The 25996-nt window shown below is 34.1% G+C and overlaps 1 protein-coding gene across 2 annotated transcripts in view; it reads right to left on the bottom strand.

Annotated features, from left to right (window-relative positions):
• The window catches only part of SLC12A2 (solute carrier family 12 member 2), a 92980-nt gene that overhangs the window by 5844 nt on the left and 61140 nt on the right, over positions 1 to 25996 (bottom strand). Inside the window, exons 14-24 of one of the 2 annotated variants that reach the window (XM_012740367.2) lie at positions 24678 to 24833; positions 23329 to 23428; positions 18087 to 18198; positions 16415 to 16555; positions 14841 to 14947; positions 11056 to 11135; positions 7779 to 7904; positions 5390 to 5437; positions 3797 to 3919; positions 2285 to 2396; positions 400 to 486 (exon numbers count right to left, since the gene is read on the bottom strand). In XM_012740367.2, the coding sequence (XP_012595821.2) occupies positions 400 to 486; positions 2285 to 2396; positions 3797 to 3919; positions 5390 to 5437; positions 7779 to 7904; positions 11056 to 11135; positions 14841 to 14947; positions 16415 to 16555; positions 18087 to 18198; positions 23329 to 23428; positions 24678 to 24833 (1192 nt within the window). The remainder of the gene's footprint in view (positions 1 to 399; positions 487 to 2284; positions 2397 to 3796; positions 3920 to 5389; positions 5438 to 7778; positions 7905 to 11055; positions 11136 to 14840; positions 14948 to 16414; positions 16556 to 18086; positions 18199 to 23328; positions 23429 to 24677; positions 24834 to 25996) is intronic. The other variant, XM_012740368.2, reaches the window with a different exon arrangement.

Genomic DNA, 25996 nt, shown 5'->3' with positions numbered 1-25996 from the left:
TGCTAGGAGAATTCTGAATACAGTGACTGTAGGTAAATTCTTGGATTCTCCTACTTTAGCAATAAAACAAAACAGTGGAAAGAAATTGGTATTTGGAGTAGGGACTGAATGGTTATAATCAATGTGGGCAGGGACAATGGAAATAAACCACCTTGGCATTAAAAATTTTCAGAAATCACATAGTGATTGAAATCCTCTCCAAAATTGAAAACTCTTTAGACTTACTTTAATATCTGCTATAGGCATGCCAAGTGTCAGTGCTAAATTTTTAAAAATTGACTTCACATGTAACTAATAGCAGGGAAAAAAAACCTCCAGGTACTTAGTTTAAGTTGAATTTGTATCTGAGTAGGCCAACTAAAAAAGGATCAGAAATTTGTAATTTATACAATAACTTACTTTTCTTTCTTTGGTTTGGTATTGATATCTCCTAGGACCATAATATCTGAGAAGTCTATCCGGAACTTACTAAGCAAGGTAGCCATCCTACAATGAAAATGAATACGCACTGAGATACATGAAGGGTGCACAGACGTAGTTTTATTCTATACTGGGTTGAATCCATCTACCTGATGAGCACGGTTTACAGGAGAAGCCTGTAAGGTGCTAACAATGTCCACCTCAATTAATTCACACCATTCATTCACAAGCAGACTTCTAAATCCCCCAGGTAGAGACTACTGTTACATTCTTTTACTTTCTCTGAATCTCTTCCTTGGTATCCAATAGTGAGTAGGCAGAGAAAAACATTAAAAATGAAGTCTGAATAACAACTAGTATTTTAAAGCTAATTTTAGTCAAATTATATTAGTAAGTATATAAATTTCAGTAAAAACTAGTAAATGGATATTATTTTTAGATTATTCTTCCACCCAAGAAGAATGCTTATCTCAAGGCCCAAATACAACTTTGTGGGCCAAACTGAAGATATAGCTAACACAGCAGGTTAATTTCACAGCTTTTTGTGGGGGGAGAGGAAAGAGGGGAACTGGAACAGGCATAGAAAAGGAGCACCAATAAGCCTGACTTTTCAGTAAATACCCTTTTGGAAGCATAGCTGGCAATGAAACACTGGTGGCAATAATAGAAAAGGTGAAGTGCACACACACACACACAAGAAAAGCAATTAACAAAACAGTTTTATTTTCAATAAAATGAGTTTTTAAAGTGTGAGATATTAGAAAACAGATAAGCTACAGGTTTAACTATTAAATTCATTACTAGTATTTCTTGCATAATTCATTAGAAATGAATAAACACCTACTTGAATTCCAGTATCTATCTACCTATTATATACAATGTGCTGAACATTATAGGGCCCACAAAGCTCAAATTTAAGAAAATATAATACGGGCCAGAATGTGAGGAGTGGTAGGTATCAAGTGTATTGTGATTCAGGAAGGAAACATAACAACTAATCAAGGGGGAAAAGGGGGGAAAAAAACAGGGAAAGCCTGAGGAAGAACTGAACTGGGTTTTAAAGAATGGTGTATTTAAACAGATAATAGGAAAGGCAAGTGAAGAGCCATTAATATTTATAGGAGAGACATGAGCATAAGTAGAAGCCTGTTCATTCACAGCATGTTTAGGGCATATGCAGAAGTGTAAGGTAGGGCATACCGGGGGAATACGAAATAGAAATGTAAAGGGAACAGGAGAACATATTATCAAAGGCCTTATAGCAATTAGAAAGACTTTCTCTGGTAGGTAATGGAGAAGTTGTTCAAATATTTTGGGTAGAGGAATCATGTGGTTGAAACTCTGCTTTCCAAGCATGAATTGGCAGGGATGTGTACAATATATGCAGGAATGTCAAAGACAAGGCAAAGGTACTTAAAGTGCAGGAGAAAAGTACTGAAACCAGGACTAGAACTGTGGCAGTACAGACAGAAATAAGGGGATGTATAACAATGGCCTTCTACAATTTCTGTTGTCTAGAAGTCTACAAAATGCATCCCATATATAATATGCAATTTTTGTGTACTTTCTTCCCCAATTAAAAGAACAGCTGCTTAATATTTTAATGCCACAAGAATTGAAGAACCACCTTCTAAATGCTAGTATGTTAAAAATACCACATTTAAATAAAAGTAGGTACCTACAACTTAAACATGAAGACTAAATAAAAGAATGAAGCTATGCTTAAGTAGAATTTTCAGCTTCAGTATAGAACAGAGAAACAAGATTAACATTTTCTGGATTGTCTATTTTTTACCTTTCAAATCTATATTGTGATAATGAAGTGCTACTAGATTAATGCCTTTAAATTTTAAAATGAACTTACGCTCTCCGGTCATGGTCTATTCTGTTTATTTTTCCACCAATGAATACTCTGATCTTACAGTCTTTCCACTTTTTCTTGGTAGTCAGAAGATAAGGTATCAGTAAGGTCAAACCTGAATTATAAAAATACAACATATAATTTACAAAATGCTAACTTCTCATTCAAAAACTTTTAATTCAATTTAGTCTCTAAAGACATGTTCACTACAACTCAATATAAAACAAAATTATTTCTGTCCTTCCTTGATAATTCAGTCAAAAAAGCCATTAGGCAAGCTTAAGCAAGGAGGGAGGCCCAGTGGAATCCGGGTCCATTTGAAGAAGCATGCCAAATGAGACAGTGGACTGGCAGTGTCGGGAGACTCATCTCATACAAGACTGAGGAAATGAGTATATTCAGTGACCCTAGCAGGAGCCAGGTTTAACACTGAAATGAAAAATATGAAAGGGAGAAGCTGGGCTGAAATTGATATTTGATTTCTATGTCTATACACACACACACACACACACACACACACATGCATATTTCCTAGCTCCATCCTCTGGGTGGTCCTGGGAACATATCTAGTATAGCATATGTAATACCTTGATCTTTATTTCTAAATACTATTCTCCACTAAAAGGAACCAGCATTCCTTGGATAAAGGGTTGCTTCCATAGCTGGTGTAGGGAAAGTACAAAACTACAAACTGATCCTGTAACACTGTCTTGTGTCAGAAAGTAAATAAAGAATGACTAGACATGATAAATGGACACAGAAGAGGATTCCACTAGCTAAACATGGGACAAATGGAACATCAAAACAAATAATGAGAGCACAAATTATATCCCACTGAATAAAACAGGAATCAATGACTCCTTCCTGATAGAAATAGACAGAAAGCTCTTCCTTATAGTAATATGCCAACTAATAAACAAGGAAGAAATGATGGGATTGGAAATTATCATTTGGCAATCACAATAGCAATAAATTCAGGAAGAAACATTTATGGATGCTAAAGATAGTGGTATAGGTAAAATGATATATTTAAATACTCTCAAAGTAACTCCTACCCTCCCCTGTCACCCCTAAGACCTGTACTTATAATGGGGGGAGTAATTTTTCAGTGGATAAGCCTGGTGAAAGCCATACTACTCAATGGTCACAGTTAACGTCACCAAGGATGAGTCAGAACTGCCACCTAATGAGATGCAGACAGAGGAGCACAGCATTACTTCTATGATATTTCTGCCACAAATATATAAACAAATTATGATAAAAGAGAACATAGCCCTCCAAATTGAGTGATATTCTACAAAATGGGCTGTAATATTAAAAAAAGTCTTAAGGTCATGAAGCTCAAGATGTACAAGGCAACTTCCACATTGAAGGATACTGAAGAAACCTGACAACTAATTGCTGTGCCTGATTCTGAAACTAATCTATGGGTGAAGGGTGCATGCCATTTCTTATTACTGTTCTCACAACTTCAGTAAATTTAAAATTATTAAAAATATATATTAACCACCTTACCTCCATCATCAAAAAGCCACCAAACATCGATAGTATTCTTTCCTTGTTTTTTTTGAAACTGTGTACTAGCTTCAAGAAGCTTTTGGTCAGCTACATTTAAAGGCACAATAGGGCCTTTGGATTCTAAAGGATTAAGCAAAAAAAAAAAAGATATAAGGGAAGTAAATATTGAAGTCCCTTTTGTTGAACTTCTATTGTTTCCTAACTTTTCTATATTGATATGTTTATAATATAGATAGTTATATATGGTATCCATCTTAAGTATTCAGTTGTTTATAATTTAAACATACTTTAATGGCTACAGATAAATACCTCTTTACAATAACTAATCCAAATTATCTTGCCTAATTTCTAATATTTTGAAGCACTCTGAATGAATGTGAATGTAAAAGAATCATAAATATCAATCAAAAATTATAGTTGGCTGCTAAATTTTGTTGTTTTATTTATTTATTTATTTTTTTGAAAAGCTGTTTTAGTCTAACTGGACAAATCAAGTTTATGCCTGGTCTGTGAAAATATTTCTTTTGTAATCTGGTATCTCAATAATGTAAAGCTCAAGACTTTTTTTTTTTTTAAATAAAAAGTTATCTGTAATATAAATGACAGAAGGGAGCTGAAGACATACTAATACAACCTTACAATTATCACACTGACTGCTTAGTCTAAGGAAAAACTCCCTTGTCTTTATTTACCTTTTGTCCTCTCAGTATGTGACACCCAATTCTAAAGCCATATAACTAGCACATCTTTCTCTGAACCACAGAAAGATGGTAGAGATGTCTTTGAAGGGCACCCATTTGCTGTAAGTCTAAAAGGTAATACACCAAGAGAGCTCCCATTTATATCCCCAGGAAGTTTAAAAAAACAAAAACAAAAACAAAAACAAAAAACAAAACAGTGTTGGTACTGTGCACAAGCAAATGACTATTATGAAACTCCTACACCAAAATTTTAAAAGCAGAAATCCACAGGAGGACATCTGATCACTTTTGCAGAATGTCATTCACTTTTCATGCTGCCATGGTATATGCAAACATGACAAATGATTTTGCACGATGAATAATATGGCTACCAAACCACACTGCTCCATAACTCTCACCTCTATCTCCTCATAAAATTCATGTACGCTGACATGACTGTGTATCTCCCAAACGCAGCATGACTGTGAGAAATATTGTAATTTTTGAAATGAAAAATATATTAGTATCAAAATTGAGCACTTGGCTGCTTACAACTGATGGTAAAGAATGCAAGTGACACTGTAAATAAACCTATTTCAGTGTCCCTACTTATCATCTAAACCATGCAGTTTAAATTAAAAAAAATACTGACTTTTAGGGTTTGAATATTTCAGAAATGCTATCATGATTTAAAAGAATTTGTCTGTGATATATCACCTTTTCCCAAGAAGATTTAATTCTTCAGTTGGTTTAATGATAATTTTTTCTAATCTGCATTTAATAGGTAACTGTAATATCACCTCACCATGGAAAATAAAAACTAAGGTAAAAAAAGAAAAGAATAAGGCTGGAGTCAAAGAGTTAACAGTATGAAAAAAGGGATTAAAATAAAATGATGAAAAATGCCTGCCTTTTTTCAACAGTGGTTGAGTTGGAGTCTTGCCATCCTCTTCCTCGTCTAGATTATATTTAAAAAACACAAAATATAAGTTAATTGCTTTCTTATTAATAAAAAACCTAAATAGAGCAAGCACATTTATAAACAAAACATAGTATAAAGCAACAGTCCACAAAAAAAAAAAAAAAATCAAGGCTGAAGATTAATATTTTCTATACTGAGTGCTAAATATTTTAAAAAGCAAACGTATTTTAGACCTCTCCCCTACATGGCAACGGATTAACACATCTAAACTTTATTTCTATAAAATTATCAAAAAAACTTCAGCAGATTTTTTAAACTTTCATATTTGAAATCAAGAAAGATGTTGAACTATTGCTTATAGAGTAGAAATATGACATTAAAAGACTGATGTTGCAGATAATAAATTTTAACCATGCTACTGCATCACTATGCAAATGACTGAAAAGCAATTTTAGAATAATTAATGTATATTTGGTATTTGTAAAAAACTAATCACTGTATCACCACTTGAAATATTAAGGAATGTGATCAGACAGAAGTCTTTTGCTTTATATAAAATGCCAGGTTATAAATGATTTTTTCCCCAAATATATAAATTTATATATGTATGTGTACATATATTCATCCATTTATATTTAAATATTCTTTTGCAGTTAACGGTTTTCCTAATCTAATTTATTTTCTTAATATAAGCTTGAATTATTTGTTTCGGGTATGTAAAAGTCTAGACTTGGACAAGAAAGAATAATATACGGCAATGCGTCCTGGAGTTAGACTCTAAGATACCAATCTTACCTCTACGTAGCCCTTCTACCAGCTGTGTGAACTTCAGCTAGTTACTGAATTCCTCACCTTTCTCATTTGTAGAAAGGGTTAACAGTACCTACCTTAAGTAAGGCTATTATATTGCAAGCATTAATGCACTGAGCTTAGTGCCTGGCATAAAGTTAATATTCAAAGGGTGTTCTTTCTGTTCCCTTGCACATCATATACTTCAATAATCAAGACAGACATAACCAAATACTATGACTATACACTAACTACACTAGAATGTTCCTAATTCTGTAGACTTTAAAACTGTATAAACTTATGCCTGTTATGGAATATGAACAAATTATCATATTTAATTTTATAGTATTAAATATGCCCTTATAAAGTAGATATTTAATAGTATCTGTCTTTGATGATCACAAAATTTATAAATATAACTATGGACATTCTGTACTCATTTAAAAGAGCTCGGAAATGTCAAGGAAATCCTGACATTTCAAAATGATTTAAACTAAGTTAGACATTTAGATTTTTATAATAAAAAGATGAGTAGAAATATACTGACCCAGTTTCCTTGGCTATAAAAACAATGATTTGATAAGACTGTGACACATATTAATAAGCTAATGTAGGATTAACACCTACATGTATTTGTACAAAGTAGATGTTTGATAAATATTACTTCTTTCCCTCCCATCGCAACTTCACCTATTAATTCCTAACCGACTCTGTAGAGAAAGGATCCAAGAAAAAAGGGCAAAAAAAAGTAAGAGGAAATGAAAGAATGTATATCATAAGTAGAAATAAATGCAGGACATGAGAAACTTTATCAGAATCAGTCTATAGAGTTTTGAGGCAAAACAGAAAAGAAATTATAATCAAACCAGCAAAGAACTGAAAGGGAAACAGGTGTCAACTAAACTTTCAAGTACTACTACTCTAAGTAAACAAGGTAAATAAGAAGGAAAGAAATAAAAAGTAACATTAATGTTTCTAAATAATATTAAAGAGATAAATTACACAGACACATGATTTGTCCAAGGTTATCAATTTCAGAAAAATTGCCATTATTTTACAGGAATCAGAAGTATGATATGGCTTGATGATTTACAGTGCAGATTGCTTTCTTGTGTAGCTGGCAATCGGACAGATGGAGATACTAGACTGAAGAGAGGTGGGAGAGTGAGGGTGGGAGAGTGAGATTTGGAAGTCATTCCTCTTTCCTTCTCATAAACATGAGATACAGATCTGTGGATAAAATTATCTGAAAGTCTCATGAGATTTTTTAATTCTAAAATTACCATGTTCTTTCCAAATTCATATTTAAACTATGCTTCAAATTAAAATGTTTTATTTAAAGCAAGTATAAATAAAAACACACAAGACCATATTAGTGAACAGTCATTTGGCATGGTTTCTGTTCCAGGACCTAATACCTACAGCTAGACACTTGGCAGCCATTTCTGAAAGCCATAAATTTTACCTGACTAACTAAAAATGAACACTACAAGTTTTAGAACAGGTTACTTTATAAGACATATTAATAAAAACCATTTTCCTCCAAATTAAAGCAATACCATTAAAACATTGTTTGAATGAAAATTACCTTTATGTGTAACAGCTTTTTCACCAGGTGGTTTGGAAGTATCTAAATCTGATTTCTTACTATACTCCACACTTAGCACCACATCCTTGGTGCCAGGAGACTTCTCTTGTGATGACAATAATTCTTCTGCAGACACAAAAGTATTCAAAATAGTAACTAAATCATATTTTAACTGTTAAAGAAGACACCGTGGTTTAATAAATAACACTTTTAAACAATATGTTTATTATGAAGTAGTAAGTTTATTACAAATGCTTTCTTATGTAAATAACTATGGCATCCTATCTGAATTGACCACTCAACTATGTGAGCTACAACTTACTGTCAGATACAGGTTAAGTATCCCTAATCCAAAAATATGAAATTTGTTGAGCACCTACGTGACACTCAAAGGAAATGCTCATGGGAGCATTTCAGATTTTAGATTTCTGGATTAAGGATGTTTAACCAGTAAGTACTATACAAATGCAAATATTCCAAAATCCAAAAGTCAAAATACTTTGGGTTTCAAGTTTTTCGGATAAGGGATACTCAACCTATATATGGATTAGGAGCTAGGGAATCAGTAATAAGTAAAACTCATGGAACAGTAGAATCTGGTAGATAAAAGAACACTATGGAGTATGTGAAACAACTCTACCCTCAAAGTCAGTTACACACATAAAACTGCAACATGTTACAAATATTCATATGCAGGTAAGAAGATAATAGACAACACTGAAAAATTCTACCCATGGCTGTAAGTTCCAGAGCAGGGGATACTAAGCATATGATACCATTTCTTCATTTTTAAAGCAGTTTCTTCATTTTTTGGTCAGAGTTAGTAAATATTTAACTTCTACCATACAAAATTCACAGTATGTCCATAATCCTTATCACTTATTTGTGTGAATGAAGAGAAACAAAATAGAAACTATGTGAGTCCAGGTGCCAGCACTATGCAAAGAATTCACAGGCCTTTTCTCCTCTTTAATCTTCACAACAACCCTGTGAGGTTACTACCTTCCAACAGATAAGGAAACTGAGGCTTGGAAGTCATGAAATTTTCCCAGGCTATAAAACCACTAAGAGAAAAAGTTGGGATTTTAAAAACAGATCTGCCTGACTCCAATGCCTATACCCTTAATTCCTCTGCTAAGCTAAATTCCTATCTCAAAATCTTAATGACAAATAGTAAGGCTTTCAACAACATTTCAAATGATTACAAATACATGAAATACTTTACAGTTTCAATCACATTCAAACCTCAGTAAATGACAGAACTATATAATTTATATGCAAAACGGTGATACTTTTAAGAGTAAACAGAAACACTAATAATAATTATGCAGAGTTAACAAGTCAGATACCCTAAACCTCAATCACTGAAATATATTTTGCCAGGTCTACTTCAGAATACAAAAATGCATTTTCCGCAAGCCATACTTTTTTGTTACATGGATAAACACCCTAAAATGTTTCATACAAAACTGTAGACTACCCCTGAAGTAGAAGGTGGGAAGATTAAAACAGTTTAAATACATACACAGATGACAAAGTTCATTATATGCCTCTTAGCAGTTAATTCTGATGATTTGTTTCATTAATTGATAAGGATAAAATGTTAGGGTATGTGTGTGTGTGTGTGTGTGTGTGTATTCTAAATATATAGTATTTTTTGAGCTATCAGGTCATCTAAAGAATATGGAAATTTCCACAGTTTTTATTTTATTTTGTTTTGTTTGAGACAGAGTCTCACTCTGTTGCCCTGGCTAGAGTGAGTGCCATGGCATCAGCCTAGCTCACAGCAAATTCACACTCCCGGGGCTCAAGCGATCCTCCTGCCTCAGCCTCCCGAGTAGCTGACTACAGGCATGTACCACCATGCCCGGTTAATTTTTTATGTTTTTTGTTGTCCAATTAATTTCTTTCTATTTTTAGTAGAGACGGGGTCTCGCTCTTGCTCAGGCTGGTTTCGAACTTCTGACCTTGAGCTATCCGCCCGCCTTGGCCTCCCAGAGTGCTAGGATTACAGGTGGGAGCCACCGCATAGTTTTTATAAAGTTAGCAAAAACAATAATTATGCCTTAAGTTTTAACCCTCACTTGTAAAAATGCTTTAAAATTTACATATTACAATCATTTATATAACATTCTTGACAGGACAAAATTTTATAGTAATGGAAGAAAAGAGTATGGTGGGGGCATAAAGGAGCACAGGGAGGTCTGCATGGTGATAGCATGGTTCTGGTTACAAATCAACACATGATGAATTGCACAGAAGTACATATACACATATAAAACTGGTGAAATGTAAGTAGGGTCTGTGGGTTTTTCCAATGCCAATTTCCTGGTTTAGATAAAGTACTATAGACATGCAAGATGTTACCACTGGTAGAAACTGGATAAAGAATACATAGGACCCCTCTGTACTAATTCTTGCAATTTTCTAGGAATCCATTAATACATTTGAATTAAAAAAATGTTTTTAATGATTTATCAGGTCTTTTCTGAAGACAGGAAACTTTATGATGAAGTTTAGTTTCTCATTATTAATATAACTATTATACGTACAAATCATGACTTTTGTAAACATCAAAGTATCTAATAAAGCCAGGTGTGGTGGCTCCCACCTGTAATCCTAGCACTCTGGGAGGCCAAGGCGGGCGGATCGCTCAAGGTCAGGAGTTCAAAAGCAGCCTGTGCAAGAGAGAGACCCGGTCTCTACTAAAAATAGAAAGAAATTAATTGGCCAACTAAAATATATGTAAAAAATTAGCCGGGCATGGTGGCACATGCCTGTAGTCCCAGCTACGGGGGAGGCTGAGGCAGGAGGATTGCTGGGCCCAGGAGTTTGAAGTTGCTGTGAGCTAGGCTGACGCCACAGCACTCTAGCCTGGGCAACAGAGTGAGACTGTCTCAAAAAAAAAAAAAAAAAAAAAAAAAATCTAATGATTTAGTAGTCATTTAAAAGTTTTTCCTCAGACTATTGTACTTATCATGTATTTTTAAAAATGTGGCCAATAACTAATGTCTGCTTCTCTTAACGTTATGATTTCAACTAAATTTTATTCTCTCCATTAATAATCACCAACCATCATCCAGGTTAGTACAAAGAGAAAACACAATCTTTGGTGGAGTCAAACAGATCCAATCTTAAAATGCCAAACAATAACTCCATGATACAAAATAAATGGTAATTATCAAAATTAATGAAGAACTTTTCAGAATTATATAAAATGTCTTTAAAAAGTAATTTATATTTTTTAAGTAAAAATATTATTTCCAATAAGATTTACCTTGTCCTTGAAGATGAGATATATCCAGACCTTCTTTCAGGCGAATAACCACTACCCCGTATTGTATGTCAAAGGCATCACTATTGAAGTAAAAAAAAAAGTTACAAAGTTTCCATGTTCTCCTCTATAAAATGAAGACAATCGTAAATGATCTCTAAAATTACTTTCAGCTTTAAAAGTCTGATTTTTAAAATATGCTTGAAAATTACTTGGCGAGATATGTATGTTACTCTAAATCCCACACCATTCCTATTCCCTTGTCCTGTAATTCCCTTGAAAACAACTGTGTAGATTAGATTTTTATAGTATCGTGTTTTCCCGAAAAAAAGACCTACCCTACCCATAAAATAAACCCTAGCAGGATTTCTAAGCATTTGCGCAATATAAGCCCTACCCTGAAAATAAGACCTAGTGACGGGCGAGGCTACGCAGCGCATGTGCACAACCCATGCATTTTGTCGCGGAATGGGAAAGAACACGAGCAGCCCTTCTCACCTTCCCCATGAGAGCTCTATTGCTCAACATGAGAGATTGGGGCCAATAGTTTTAAAGGAAACAGAGTTGCAAGAAATTCAGGATGAAATTCGGGGTTTGGAGAGCGATGATGATGTTCCAGAAGAAGATGACTTAACTATATTTGAATAACTGTAGATTGTTGTACAGTACTTAAAAAAAAAATAACACATCCCCTGAAAATAAGCCCTAGGGTGTCTTCTTGAGGAAAAATAAACATAAGACCCTGTCTTATTTTCAAGGAAACACCGTATTAACACTCTACCTATAGCAGCTGTCTATAGCAGTAACAGTATTTTTATCCTATAAAGTAAAATCATAGAAAAAAAACTTTCAGTAATCCCACTATATTTATATTTAAGATTATACCCTTAAAGCCAAGAGAAATACATAAAGGCAAAGAAAATATATTCTATTGAGAATGAGAGCAGGCAGGAGAGTATGAAGAAATCATTTCTGAGAGAGAGTATTTTAACAAAATTTTTAAATTCTTACAAAACTGGCTTAAAAAGTGGTCCAAAGATTTTATATGCATCTTAAGATACATGTATCCATATATCCTTTAAATTTTTTAAAGCACCATCCCCATTCCCTTGTTCTGTAATACTGTAGTTCTGAAAACTACTTTGTAGATCTTTATAGTATTAACACTCTACCATTAGCACAAATGGGAGCATTTGTGTTTTAAATACATTAAAAATCTGAAAGACAGTTCTAAAACCAAACAAACTCTGAAAACTTCACTAAGACCATAAATCTCCATTTTAGCCCCAATTTTTCTCAAATTTACTGAAAGAATTTTAAATTCCAAAACTTCAGATTGGTCTTCAAGAGTGGTAACAGGCTTAACTTTTATTTTTAATTATTATTTTTAATTATACAAGTAATCAATATTCACTATAGACATATCAAAAATGATATATTAATATGTAGCTACATATAATAAAAAGAAAAGGCTAAAATCTAATAAAATAGTAAAATTATTACTCCTACTGACAAATGAAAGAATGTGTTTAGGATATAACGCATAGTTATAAAAGGTTTTTTGTTGTTGTTTTTAAATCATGGAGAGACAATTTGGCTTCATTCCTATGATGAATTAACTGAGGTCAAAAGAGATTCACTGGAGAGAAAAAAATAATAGACATGTTAGTTTTTCTCAGTCATATTTTGAAAGATCTAATTAATACTAGAGAAGAAATTACCTCAAGCATTTAAAAAAACAGTAAATAAATCAACTGAATTAAAGAAAAGCTAGGGAATATAGCTTCCCAAGTTTACTTTGGATTAAAACAGCTAAATATTTTTGCTATAAGCTATAGAAATTTATTTGTGCTTTCAGACCTTACATACAGTTAATAAAAAGAGAATAATACATAACTATACCTAAACTGCACAAGGCATTTAGAATCACAACCAAAACATTAGGTGCTACAAGATAAAGAATGAGTGGTGTCATTGCTTTAAAACTGCTAATGATTTACATGGCTCTAAAAAACCAGAAAGCAGTATTTTGCTGATCCTTTCATTGCAGCCTGACGTGCAATACTTGGAGTAACACTTGACTTTCAGGGCAAACATTCACTTTAATTCCTACAAGGTCAAAGTCAGAAAGACCCATTTCAGTGCTCCCATTATAAGCAACTATAACTAACACTGAGGCAGGCACATAGAATTATTTGTAAAAAAAAAAAAAAAAAAAAAAAAGTCACTTTTTCCATTTTCTGAGAACTATCCCATGTCACTGGTCTTGAGTCTTGGGAGAGAAAAAGCACAGTCCATGGGTCACAGGCTTTATGGTTCATGGCCCACATTATTTAATCTTTCTTTCTACTGTCATTCTCTCCCTAATCCCCGCAAAGAGTATGGAATTAGAAAACCACAGTGAGACTGTGTAGTAAACCCCAAAAGCGGTAAACCCAAAGAGAAACAGCAGTCCTAAATACAAAAAATCAGGAGAGCTCTAATTTTACTAAAACCATTTAACAATAAGTTGGGAAATCTTGTTCATCAAATATATTCCTCATCAGTATAAAGTCATCTTAAAAAAAAAAAGTAGAATATGAGATCTAGTTACTTCTTCATGAAAAGAAAATTATCATATGCGAGGAAGGCAAATAACTATGTGGTTTTATCTAAAACTACAACAGGAGCTCCTGTAAGGGAGATAACTCCATTGAGTTAAAGGTAATCAATACAAATTCATAGAGAAAATAGGACTTGAATCTTAATGTTAGAGCTATTTTATAAATGTGTTTCTTTTTTAAAAAAAGTACAACTAATTGAAGAAATATTTCATAAGAAGAAACAAAGAGTTCTATTTCATCAGTGGTGAGGACAAGAAAAAGACTATGCCTCAATCGAGTATGGCTAAACAAATATTAATAGTAGCATACTAAGAAAGATTAGTAAGTATATCTGGCAAAAACAAAAAAGAAGTTTATTTCTTTTTATTAAAGAACTCAGTTGAAAAAGGCATTTGTGGTAGATTACGTAAAACAGGTGCATACACAAATGTCCACGAACAGAATAAAACCAGAAAGACAGAGTGACAAAGAATAAAAAGAGCCCACTAAACAACTCACAAAAGAGAAGTTACAGCGAAGTAAAAGAAAACCAAGCTATATGATAAAGATCATTAGAAATACCAGTGAAAAATGAATCATCAATTCAAAACTTAATACTTCAAGGGGGTAGAGAAAAGCAATACATTTAAGTACATTTAAATAAGAGAAATTCAAATGACTTTAAGAATAAATCAAATGATTAACTGTAAAATTTGTCTGTGAGGGGAATAAGCCTAAACCTCTGGGGCTGGTATCAGTGATGCAATGCCCTTCCCTCAGCATGCGATAGTACAATGACATAGCTTAGGTGATGGGTCTAATGACATTTGGGAACTCTGCTCAGCAACAGCTGTAGGGACAGGAAAATGCTTACTCACTTAATGGGAAACCAGAGTATACACATGTATATATACACATACATATGTACACATATATATGTATGTGCTTCTATGTAAAGAGACAGAAAAATCAAAAAATTTTGTTAAGACATCATCAATTTAAAACCCAGGTACCTCACGTGATTCTTTTCGTTCCCATGTTTCTCTTAGAAGAGACTATAAGAGAAACAGGCTTCAAAAATTAGGGCAAGCTTCCAAAATTAACATTTTCTGAACCAACTAAATTACTGAATTAAAAAGATACTTACTCTCTATTTCCTGTTAAATTCAAGTAAAATTAAAGTTTCCAAAAAAAAAAAATACTTACTGAAATAAATTTATATACATATCCACATCCCTCATATCTGCTTGCAACCAATCTTTCTTAAATCCAAGGACAAGTGTATTTGGTTTCATACGACCAAGACCAGCAGCCTAAAATATAGGACAAATACAACTTTAAAGATATACTACATTCAACAAAATGTCTTTCGAAGTGATAAAATTGTCCTTCAAACTGACGGCCTCTAAATATTATATGCGCTCATCAGTTAAAAATTGTTCAGCATCCTATACATGCATATTCACTTATAAACTACATATATTAATTATATTGATTGTATATTATTTCTGATTAAATATATGTAAATATAGAAGTTTAAAATGAAACACTTGAATGGTTCTAACTGCACATTTTTGTACTACTACTAATATGATCTACCCAAATTTGCATTTTTTACTAAGAGAAATATGATATATTTAATCTACTCATAATGATACAGTGGAATTATGTTATATATTTTGATAACAGCCATTTAAAACCTAGAAGCAAAAGTCCAAATGGCTGCAGTTCTGAATTACACCCATACTAAAATCTGAATTCTTTCTGCCAATTATGCAAAAGTTTCTGCTGAAATTTAGCTAGTTAATATACCTCCTCAATTGTTCCACCAATTGTCAACCTCATTAGGATCTGCAATTCAATATGATTAAACACACATAACAAGTATACTGTGGTTTTAATTTTTATTTCTGTCACTTAGTTTTCCTCTCTGTTCATATCTTTCATTTTTTTTTCCTTTTACTTAGAGTACTTCTTTATATTCTTTTGCTGTTTACCTGTCAGGATTATCTTCCCTTGCTCTATAGATTCCTTTTTTGTTTTCATGTTTGCTTTAGAATTCAAAGTTTTAGACTTTAAACTAAAAAAACAATTGATCTCTTATTCATAGTTCAACTTTATGTGTTTCTCATTCTTTCCCATATTTTCTTCTAAAATTTTTAAAACTTTGTCTTTTAAAGTGAGGTATTTAATCCATCTGAAAATGAGTTTTGTATGGTCCTTGTAAGGATCTATTTTATTACTCTTGCATGTGGACAATTGTTCCAGTCCATCCTTTCAATGCCATTTCTGTCACATGTTAAATTTCCTATGAGGGTCTCTACTTTTTCTGTTTTATTACATTCATCTAATTGTCTAATTGTCTATCACTACTTCAATAGCACAATGGCTTAATTACTATAGTTTCATGAAAAGGCTTTATACCCAACAAAGTGAGCCTACCCTCATTGCTTATTTTTCCTGAAGATTGCCTTGGCTATTCTTAATCCTGTGCTTATCAAGTTCTAAGAAACACACAACAGAAAGGGCTCAGAGGACAATACTCTGGGCCTTCCACCTATTTTTAACAAGGTAGCTCCATAGTTATGCTACTAATACAGAGCAGCACAAAATTTCTATAGTCCTTTTAGTTCTAAATTACACAGATCTTAGTTTACTTTAATAAAGATATTTTAAAAGATTTGCCATTTGTACTAATATGAATAAATCTAAAATGAAAACATTTCTAAAAACTTGTCTGAAACTAAAATGTAGGCACTTGAATGGCATAACAAATTCACCTGCATCAAGTACTGTGCGCCTTCTCTCAGGTCATCTGCATGTACCGGAGCATAGAATGCCTTCATTTTGTTTTTAATGAGCCATCTCTGATATTTGGTTTGGTCAACAGACATCTCTTTCATGGCTTGCCTTCGAGGGCCCTTTAAATAAAAATATTTAATTGAAAGGTAATCTCTTTCACATTTATAAAAACCATCCAGTTATACTGGCTTGAAACAAAGTGTGTAAATGTGGGAGTGGGAGAAGTGTAACAATAGCATTTTGTTTTCACATAGTGAAGTTTTTCTGATACTTAAGATTACAAAAAAGTAAAGTTAACGAAATAGTTAAGGCACAGAGGTACCAGTAGAAGGGAGAAGACAACTGGAAGAAATACAGACTTAAAAATAAAAAATTTCAGTCCTAAGTAAATGAGAGAAGTTGGAAATTATTGAAAATTGAGAAGAGCAAAATAATAGCCTTCTACTTTTCTACAGAAACTTTCTTAGTTTTTTGTTTCTCCCAAATGTCTGAGTTATTAATTCTAAGTAACTTAATATCATTGAAAATCAAAATGAGCTATATTAATACATTTTCTTCTTCATACTTCTGTTAAAAGATTAAATAACAGAAGAAAAGAACGTTGAGAACTCGCAATTCTATTTTGATTCTTGCAAGCAACACATAAAATGTGTTATACACAAATACATAAAGCAAAAATCTAAAAGTGTGTTCAACAGTGCATACCATAAACACGAGTAAGTAAAGGAAAAATACGATTTATGTTTCCTAATAGGGAAATTGCCCCATTTGTAATGTCTTGTGCTCAAGCCTAAATTTGAACCGATTAGCCTAGAGACAGACTGGAAACTCCCGAGGTCCCACGTGAGGTCTGTGTCTCGACGTATCTTTACATCATCCTACGCACGCACGCACAGCCTTGACTTTGCCACTATACAAGCAGAGGAGCAGCTTTAGCAGGAGTTGGGACGTGAGGCATACAGACACATTTCCAGCACTAAAATAAGAGCTTGGAGAGAAGCTAATCTGAAAAATAAATACTCCCAATTCCTTATATGGAGCAGGCAAACCATCATCCAGTCTATTCTCAATAGCCAAGATGCCAAAAAACAAAAAACTACTTTGGATGAGTTTGCCACTATTTTTTAACAATTTCCTTATTACTTGTTAAAACAAAAATGAATGGGTAATTACCAGTGTTTGAACTTAGAAATTCAGCATTTACTTTGCTCTTCTTATATATCAGAGATGTTAATTCCCATATTTACCATAATTTCCCTCTCCTCTAATCCCTGTATTTTTCTGGTAAGTAAATATTCTCAAGTGTTCTTAGGACTACGAAGTATACTAATATGAAAAACAATATACTGAATTTCATTTTGACTCCTTAGTTATTAAGAAGATATTTTTCTTGGACAAACTGCTCTATAAGGGCAATATAATTTGCTAAAAATCTACTCACAACAAATAAGAAAACAATTAGAGTTCAAAATCTATCTTAAAATGGTACTGAGACCATTTAGAGGCAAAAATATTTTGAAGAAAACTACCTACTAAAAAAACACTCAAAAGATCTGTTTGTCAAATTATTTCCAATCTAGAAAGTCCCACAAATTGTAAATTATATAGAGTGAAAAATATTTTGATACAGAGAACAAAACTGATGCTTACCATATGCACATGGCCACAGATCATCAAGCCAACATTCTTTGTGAAGTCATGAACAAGGTGAAGTAAAGCTGGGCGTGAGTTTGGCGCACCTGTCATAACAAGACACTGTGGCCTGATTTAAGATAAAAAGATAAAATTAGGGAAGCTTATGTTTGGGGCAAGAAGAATACGATTTTATGTTGTTTGTCTAAGAAACTTTCTTTACACAACTGTCCTTAAGACACAGGCCACAGGCTTCTCATAAGAGATGACTTGACCAGGCTTTCTTGGTACATGACAAATGCAGACACAAAACCTTGGAACAAACATCCTGCCCAGTGTCCCTCTAACCTAATAGGTAACATTACACATCAAAATTCTGGTAGGTATTATAAAAGAAGTTACCACATTAATTAAAAAAATATAGTAAATTTTCATCTTCTAAAGGTAATAAATATTCCAATTGTTTCACAGAGCTTGCCAAACTTCTTGAGAGCACAGCCCTGCCTTTCTGTTCAAGACAGATCATTTTCCTTCTTTGCTTGATCACATCATAATTACTTCTACTTCATGACATCAGTCTTCTCTACTCTAGCTTAGCTTTAATAACTATTGTCACATGAGTAAAATCACCTATGGTGAAGAAAAGATTTCTATATAAACTAAAAGTTTTAATTCTAATTAATAATGGTAAAAGCCAAAATTGAATTCAATTGTCTTTGCAAATGCTGGCCAGTGGCATGACTTTTATTTATTTGTTAATGCTTGATTTTCACTAATTAGAAATGGGAATCAATCTTGTTTAATGAAACAATATTCAGGCATCCATTTTATAGGTCCAAACAGATTAGTAAAAATTCCTTAAAAAGAAGAATTTATATAATTGAAATAAACCTTAACAGAAAGCCAATAGCAGACTAAAATTTCTAACTTAAACATTAAATTGACTTTTAGGGTAGTTCCTAAAATAACCTTCTGAAAACCTGAATAAAGACCTTAAAAAGGCTGGGCGCGGTGGCTCACGCCTGTAATCCTAGCTCTCTGGGAGGCCAAGGCGGGCAGATTGCTCGAGGTCGGGAGTTCGAAACCAGCCTGAGCAAGAGCGAGACCCCGTCTCTACTATAAATAGAAAGCAACTAATTGGCCAACTAATATATATAGAAAAAATTAGCCAGGCATGGTGGCTCATGCCTGTAGTCCCAGCTACTTGGGAGGCTGAGGCAGAAGGATTGCTTGAGCCCAGGAGTTTGAGGTTGCTGTGAGCTAGGCTGACGCCACGGCACTCACTCTAGCCTAGGCAACAAAGCGAGACTCTGTCTCAAAAAAAAAAAAAAAAAAAAAAGACCTTAAAAAAATAGTAACTTAGAATTGCAAACTAGCCAAACAACCAATTCTGTTTCGGAGAGTTACTTTGGGGCAATGAAGCAAGCAAGCATACCCCATGACCCAGACTGCTAAACGTCTCCCTCTTTGAATTTAGCAAGTTAACAGCTTGTTAGCTGAAGAGTACACTTCCTGGCCTTCCTAGGATCTGCGTGTGGCCCTGGACCAACGTACAGTTCATAAGACGCTCCTATACCCAAGCCAGGTGCTCTCCTTCCATACCTCCTCTCGTTTTCCTATAAGCTAGACCATGGATGTAGTCATGACTCTGACCACATGAACAAAAATACCTTCTAGAGAATGGCAGACTGACAAGATAAAAAGGAATGTACGTCCTAAATGGCAAAATGCAGCAAATCTGCCTACGTGTCACGAACTATCCATCCACTCTGGACTGTCATATGACACCAATATCTTTCATGTTTGAGCCACTGTATTTTTCAGTCTTTTTTTTTTTGGTAGTTTAACCTATACCCTAACTAATGTAAGCTATTATTTTGGAAAACTAAATTGTAGTCCCTACCTTTATTAAATACTAAACCAAAATGGCATAATTTGTTTTTTATTTTAGAAACGGGTCTCACTGTCACCCAGGCTGGAGTGCAGTGATGTCATCGTAAGTCACAGCAACCTCCAACTTCTGGGCCCAAGCAATCCTCTTGCCTCACCCTCCCAATTAGCTGAGACTACAGGCACACACCATCATGCCCAGCTAGTTTTATTTTATTTTTTTAATTTTTTGTAGAGATGGGGTCTCATTATGTTGCTCAGGCTGGTCTCAAACTCCTGAGCCACCAGCAATCCTCCCACCTTGGCCTCCCAAAGTGCTAGGATTATAGGTGTCAGCCATGTGCCCAGCCCAAAAAGGCATCATTTGGTACAGTTTTACCATGCCCAAAATGGTATAGTACAAAATCTATTATGGGTGACTGAAATAATGAAAGAATAGTAAAGGATTTGACAAATCAGGAGAAAGCTAAATCCTAAACAAATGAGAAAGCTGTGAAGCTACCCGATTTTGTACCTGGAAATCACCAAAACGCCTACAAATCAATAGCAGCAGGTGTCTCTGGAAGTGACAGAGACAGTGTGTTGAAAAACTAAAATGAGGAGGACTGGTTTAAAGTTCACTAACACGCCACAGACTCAAATCACTTTGATCACTGTAACCTGCAACTGTCCCTACCCCTCTAACTGCATATTAAGCCAGGGCTTATCTGCTCGGGAGGGGCTCTGGTCTGGGAGACACGGGCAACAGATGAGAGCAGAAGTAAGCTACTTTAAAGAGGAGACTTCCCTCAAGCTCCTTCCCCACTTGGTTCCCAGAACTAAGGTAGCAAGGATTTACCTACAAACAAGTTTAAAAGATTCTTTTCTGAGAAATCTAATCAGATCAAAAAGAAAGCTTTTAAAATAAATCCCTCAAAGAACCAGCAAAGTCACATTAGGACTTCAACTGACAACCCCCCTCACCAATGCAGAGCTTCCCTCACCAAGGATTACAGATACTTCATTTCAGACAAGGCTAAATCCAAGAACCCAAATTAAAGAAACAGGAAACAGTTAGAAAAAAACTTCAAGGAAACAGATACTACAGATGAAGAAAACAAAATCCTTTGGCAAGTTTGGTGACGACTAAGATAGTGGTAAATACAACGTTAAATTAAAAAAAATTATCAGTTCCAGGGAAAACAAAAAAGCTGTGCAGCAAAGAAAAAGCAATCATAATTTACTACATGGCTAAGCTGTACACATGTTTAAAGCATCATAAAAATATAAATATTAGTATTTATTAGTATTAGTATATGATCCAACCAAAATCATGACATAAAACTATACTGGGAAGGGGGTAAAGGGAAGCGTGCATGCATCTGGTGGGCACAGGCAGATGAAAGACATCAGTGGGTAATGCCTAAAATTAAAAATCAAAAAGTACAGTAGTTCTCCCTTATCCACAGTCTTGCTTTCCTCGGTTTCAGTAGATAAAATATTCCAGAAATAAACAAGTCATAAGTTTTAAATTGTGCACCATTCTTAGTGTGATTAAATCTCTCGACAACCTACTCCATCCGGTCTGGGACATGAATCCTCCCTTGTCCAGTGTGTCCACTCTATCCATCCGCTAGTCACTTAGTAGCCGTCTCTCACCAGATCAACTGTCTCGGTGTCACAGGGCTTGTGTTCAAGTAACCCTTATTTTACTTCATAATGGTCCCAAAGCACAAAAGTAATGATGCTGGCAATTTGGATATACCAAAGAGAAGCCATAAAATACTTTAAGTGCTTAAGTGAAAAGGTGAAAGTTCTTAATAAGAAAAGAAAAAATAAAGTATACTGAGGTTGCTAAGAGCTACAGTAAGAACAAATCTCCTACCTATGGAATTGTGAAGAAAAAAGAAATTCGTGTTAGTTTTGCTGTCATACTTCAAGCTGCAAAAGTACAGCCACAGTGTTTAAGTGCTTAGTTAAGATGGAAAAAGTATCAGATTTGTGGGTGGAAGACGTGGACAGAAATGTGTTCTGACCGGGGACAGCCAGGCTCAGCACTGTCCAACAGTCCCCAGACTCCCGCGCCGTCCCCTGCAGCGGCGAGGGTGCTGCTGCACAGCAGACGGCACGGTGCCTGGGCACCGTGCCCAACACTCACCCAGGAGCTGACAGCCGCACCTGTGGTGTGAGCAGAAGGGCTAGGAGAGGTGCGGCAACTACTGATTCTCATCACAAATGTTTTAAGACTTGTTTTTCCTCTTTAAACTATATTCATGTATAATTCTAATGAAAATTGAATAGATAAATTGGGCTAAATTATTTCTTTAAAAAATGTTCCCATTACTATAATAAGCCAAAGCAACAGGTTTTTATTGACGGCAAGTTAACTTTGACTCTTGGTCATACCCTAAATTCTGAGATACAACTTTTTACATAAAAGAATGATTTGTGTTTTTCTGTCATCCATGATATCAACTACCCAAAATACACTGAAATTAAAAGTTTTCCTCCCAGGGCTCTCATTCCGTTTTATTTTTTATTTATTTTTTCTATTTATTTTTCTACCCTAAAGCAGAAGATCTGTGGTCTCTGGGAACTTTTCATTCTAGGAAAAAGGAGGGGGGTGGTCCAAAGGAGTAACAAAAAGTACAAAGACTTTTTTTTTACTAGGATAGGTTTGGTAGAACAATTCTTACCTAGCACTTATCCACTCTTCAGTGTGTCTTTAAAAAATATTATTTTCCCTTTTGGTTTATTGACAAACATAGAAAAGATTTGTGTTTACCCAGCAGAAGCCAATGAGGGGTGATTACTAATGACAAAAGAAAGTTCATATTGATGAGTGATAAACTATTAGAAAGATAAAAAATATACGTAAGGTCATTTATTGAGGAAAATAGTAATCAATGCTCTGTACTGTAAGGGACTGATTCTTTACTTCTGTAACTGGCTTCCAGTTAGTCAATGATGAGAAAGAAGGAACTAACATGGAAATATTTAGTATTTTAGTAAAATTACAAAATAAAGTGTGTCAGAAATCTTTACCAATTTCACATTCAGTAGTTGTATAGTAGTTATGCAACTTTAATAGCCACAGAGGGGAAAAAACTTTCACTTGATGATACCTATCACTTAAAAGTCTGCAAATAAGAGACCTCCAAAATTTTCATAACATTTTTCTAAAGCAAATAATAATTTTTCTCTTTTTACAGTTTTGGTTTTGAATAATTAAACTGCCCAAGTTCAACTAAAATAAAAAACAATATTCTATTCTTTTTTTAGCAAAATTTTTATGAAGTACTAGTATATGAAAATATCACTGAACAATAATATAGGAACTGACTGGCCAGCTAAGAGAAAATGTTTCCACGTTACCTTCCTTCTTACTTACCTGAAGTTTTTTACGTGGTCTTCCACTCCAGAAAGGCGGACGGAGTGCTGCAGTGCGCTCAGGTAAGTCAGGGCCTGTGTAGAGGAGCCCCAGTTCACATCTGTGGGAGACAGTGTGCATGCAGCGAACACCTCAACAACTACCAATCTCAGACACAGTGAAAACATGCTTTCATATTTAAAACGTCAACTACTGAAATAAACTGTTGTAACTTTCAAGTTCAAATATATAGCATGACATGACCACTATGATAATGTGAACCATAATTCATTTTAAAAAAAAAGTACAATTTAGGAAAGACTGAGATGACAGTGCTGCAGACATGTATGCAGACATACAACTCAAGAGTCTTTTACAAATAAAGTAAACACTTTAAAATTATTGTTCATTTAATCAAAGTCTAAAGGGAAAGGAGCAGATCTCTAATTGTTAAGAAGTATTATTTATCGTACTTAACTGTTTAAGTTATTTGAACAGAAAAATTTAAAAATTTTGTTGAATAAACAACTTGGACATCAAACGATTATTTTAGGCATTTGTCAATTTATAGACAGTAGGCACGTTACAGAAATAATTGCTTCTAAAATGATTTGTCCATTTCATCTCTAGAACCACCACTCTAATCCAAAACCTAATCATTTTATACCTGGATTATAAAATGTTTCCTTATTGTATGAAACTACTACATTGCAACTACTCTTATAATTTCTTTCTAATCTATTCTATTGAGCCCAAGCTTTTCAAATCTTCATTCTTCTGTGTTACATGTTACAAAACTGAATACTGGACCAATCCTAACATACTCTGGCATCATCATCTTACACAGAGATACACTGAGTTATTATCAATATGACACAAACTAACCATTAATTATTCCCAGTTAAAACATGTTTTTCCTATTTTCTCTGTTGCACAGTAACCTAATGGGAAATATACTGTCGTCTAGTGTTTTGTGAATTCCATGGTACTTACTACAGTTCTAAGAACACAGGAGGTTACACATTTATGCTTATTAGGCTATAGCTACTACCAATACTATACATCTGAATCTTTTAAAAGAATAATTTTAAAGTATATTGAGTGTAAAAGGCTAATTATATAAATTTATAATTTTTCTACAAATAGGTAAGAATGGAATTCCATACGAATAAAGTTTTTCAGTAATTGTTTCATTAAACCTGCATGTATTTGAAAAAGAAAACAAAAACTTCATGTGTTCAGAAATAAAGTATTTTAGGGTGTACACTAAGTTGCTTTCAAATATACAATCTTATGTTTAAATATGAAAAGTAACAAAGACCTTATAGGTGTTTTCTAGCTTGATACAATAAACAGAAAAGGCTACTGACCTGGTTTTTTGTAGGTAACATAAATATATAGCCCAAGGACTATCACATATGTTAGCAATGCAGCCCACCAGTTAATGACAAACATCACTATGCAACAAAGAATTGCTCCAATAAGGGATATCCACATGTTGTAGTATTTGAATGCAGGACGCCACCCTAACAATAAAAAATAAATGGATAAATAAAAGTCATTCAGATACCTCATCTGCTTTATACAATGGTACACATGTATTCACAAAATAACTTTCTTTAAGGCTGCCACACTGAGAAGGCTTTTAGCATTTAGTATAGGCTAACATCTAATAGTAAAGTCAAAGAATGTTAGTGATCACAATTGAATTTGATGATTCTTGATGGCCATGGAGAGGGCACATCGATTTACTTCCACATTACAGTATCTCACCAGTTCTGTATTCAATAAACTCTTTACCAAAAAAATAAAAGTCAATCAACCTATTCCAGTGAATGCTAAAAAACTACTTACTGATGGTTTAAAAAAAAAAGGATGCAAATTGAGTCCATGGTAGTATGGTTTTATTTTCTCATTTTTACCATGCGACATAGCCATAATCTAATGAATATATAAAATATTTCAAACAAAATGTTCATGAAAATCATTAAAAATTCCCAACTTGCTAGAAAAACTGAGAGTTAACTATAGAAACAGATACCTTGCATTCAGTGATGTATTTCTGACTTAAGCTCACTCTAAAATATATTGTAGACCATGTTTTTGAATTTTCATTGATAGGTAATTTCACAGTCAAAAGTATTTTTTTAAAAATTGCTTCAAAAAATTTATATTTTCATTACCTGTAGAGTACAATGCACTCTACTTGGGTGATGGCTACACCAGAAGTCCGGACTCCACCACTATACAATATATACATGTAATGAAATTCAACTTGCACCTCTAAATCTATTAAAATTTTTTTAAAAATTAAAACTAAGGCCGGGCGCTGTGGCTCACGCCTGTAATCCTAGCTCTTGGGAGGCCGAGGCGGGCGGATTGCTCAAGGTCAGGAGTTCAAAACCAGCCTGAGCAAGAGCGAGACCCCGTCTCTACTATAAATAGAAAGAAATTAATTGGCCAATTGATATATATATATATAAAATTAGCCGGGCATGGTGGCGCATGCCTGTAGTCCCAGCTACTCGGGAGGCTGAGGCAGAAGGATCGCTCGAGCCCAGGAGTTTGAGGGTGCTGTGAGCTAGGCTGACGCCATGGCACTCACTGTAGCCTGGACAACAAAGGGAGACTCTGTCTCAAAAAAAAAAAAAAAAAAAAAATTAAAACTAAAAAAATTTAAAAGTGGTAA

Source organism: Microcebus murinus, chromosome 11, assembly GCF_040939455.1.
Source record: "Microcebus murinus isolate Inina chromosome 11, M.murinus_Inina_mat1.0, whole genome shotgun sequence".
NCBI classification, from domain to species: Eukaryota; Metazoa; Chordata; class Mammalia; order Primates; family Cheirogaleidae; genus Microcebus; species Microcebus murinus.
Note: the sequence above shows the minus strand (reverse complement) of the source record. Positions and strands in the feature narration are given on the sequence as shown.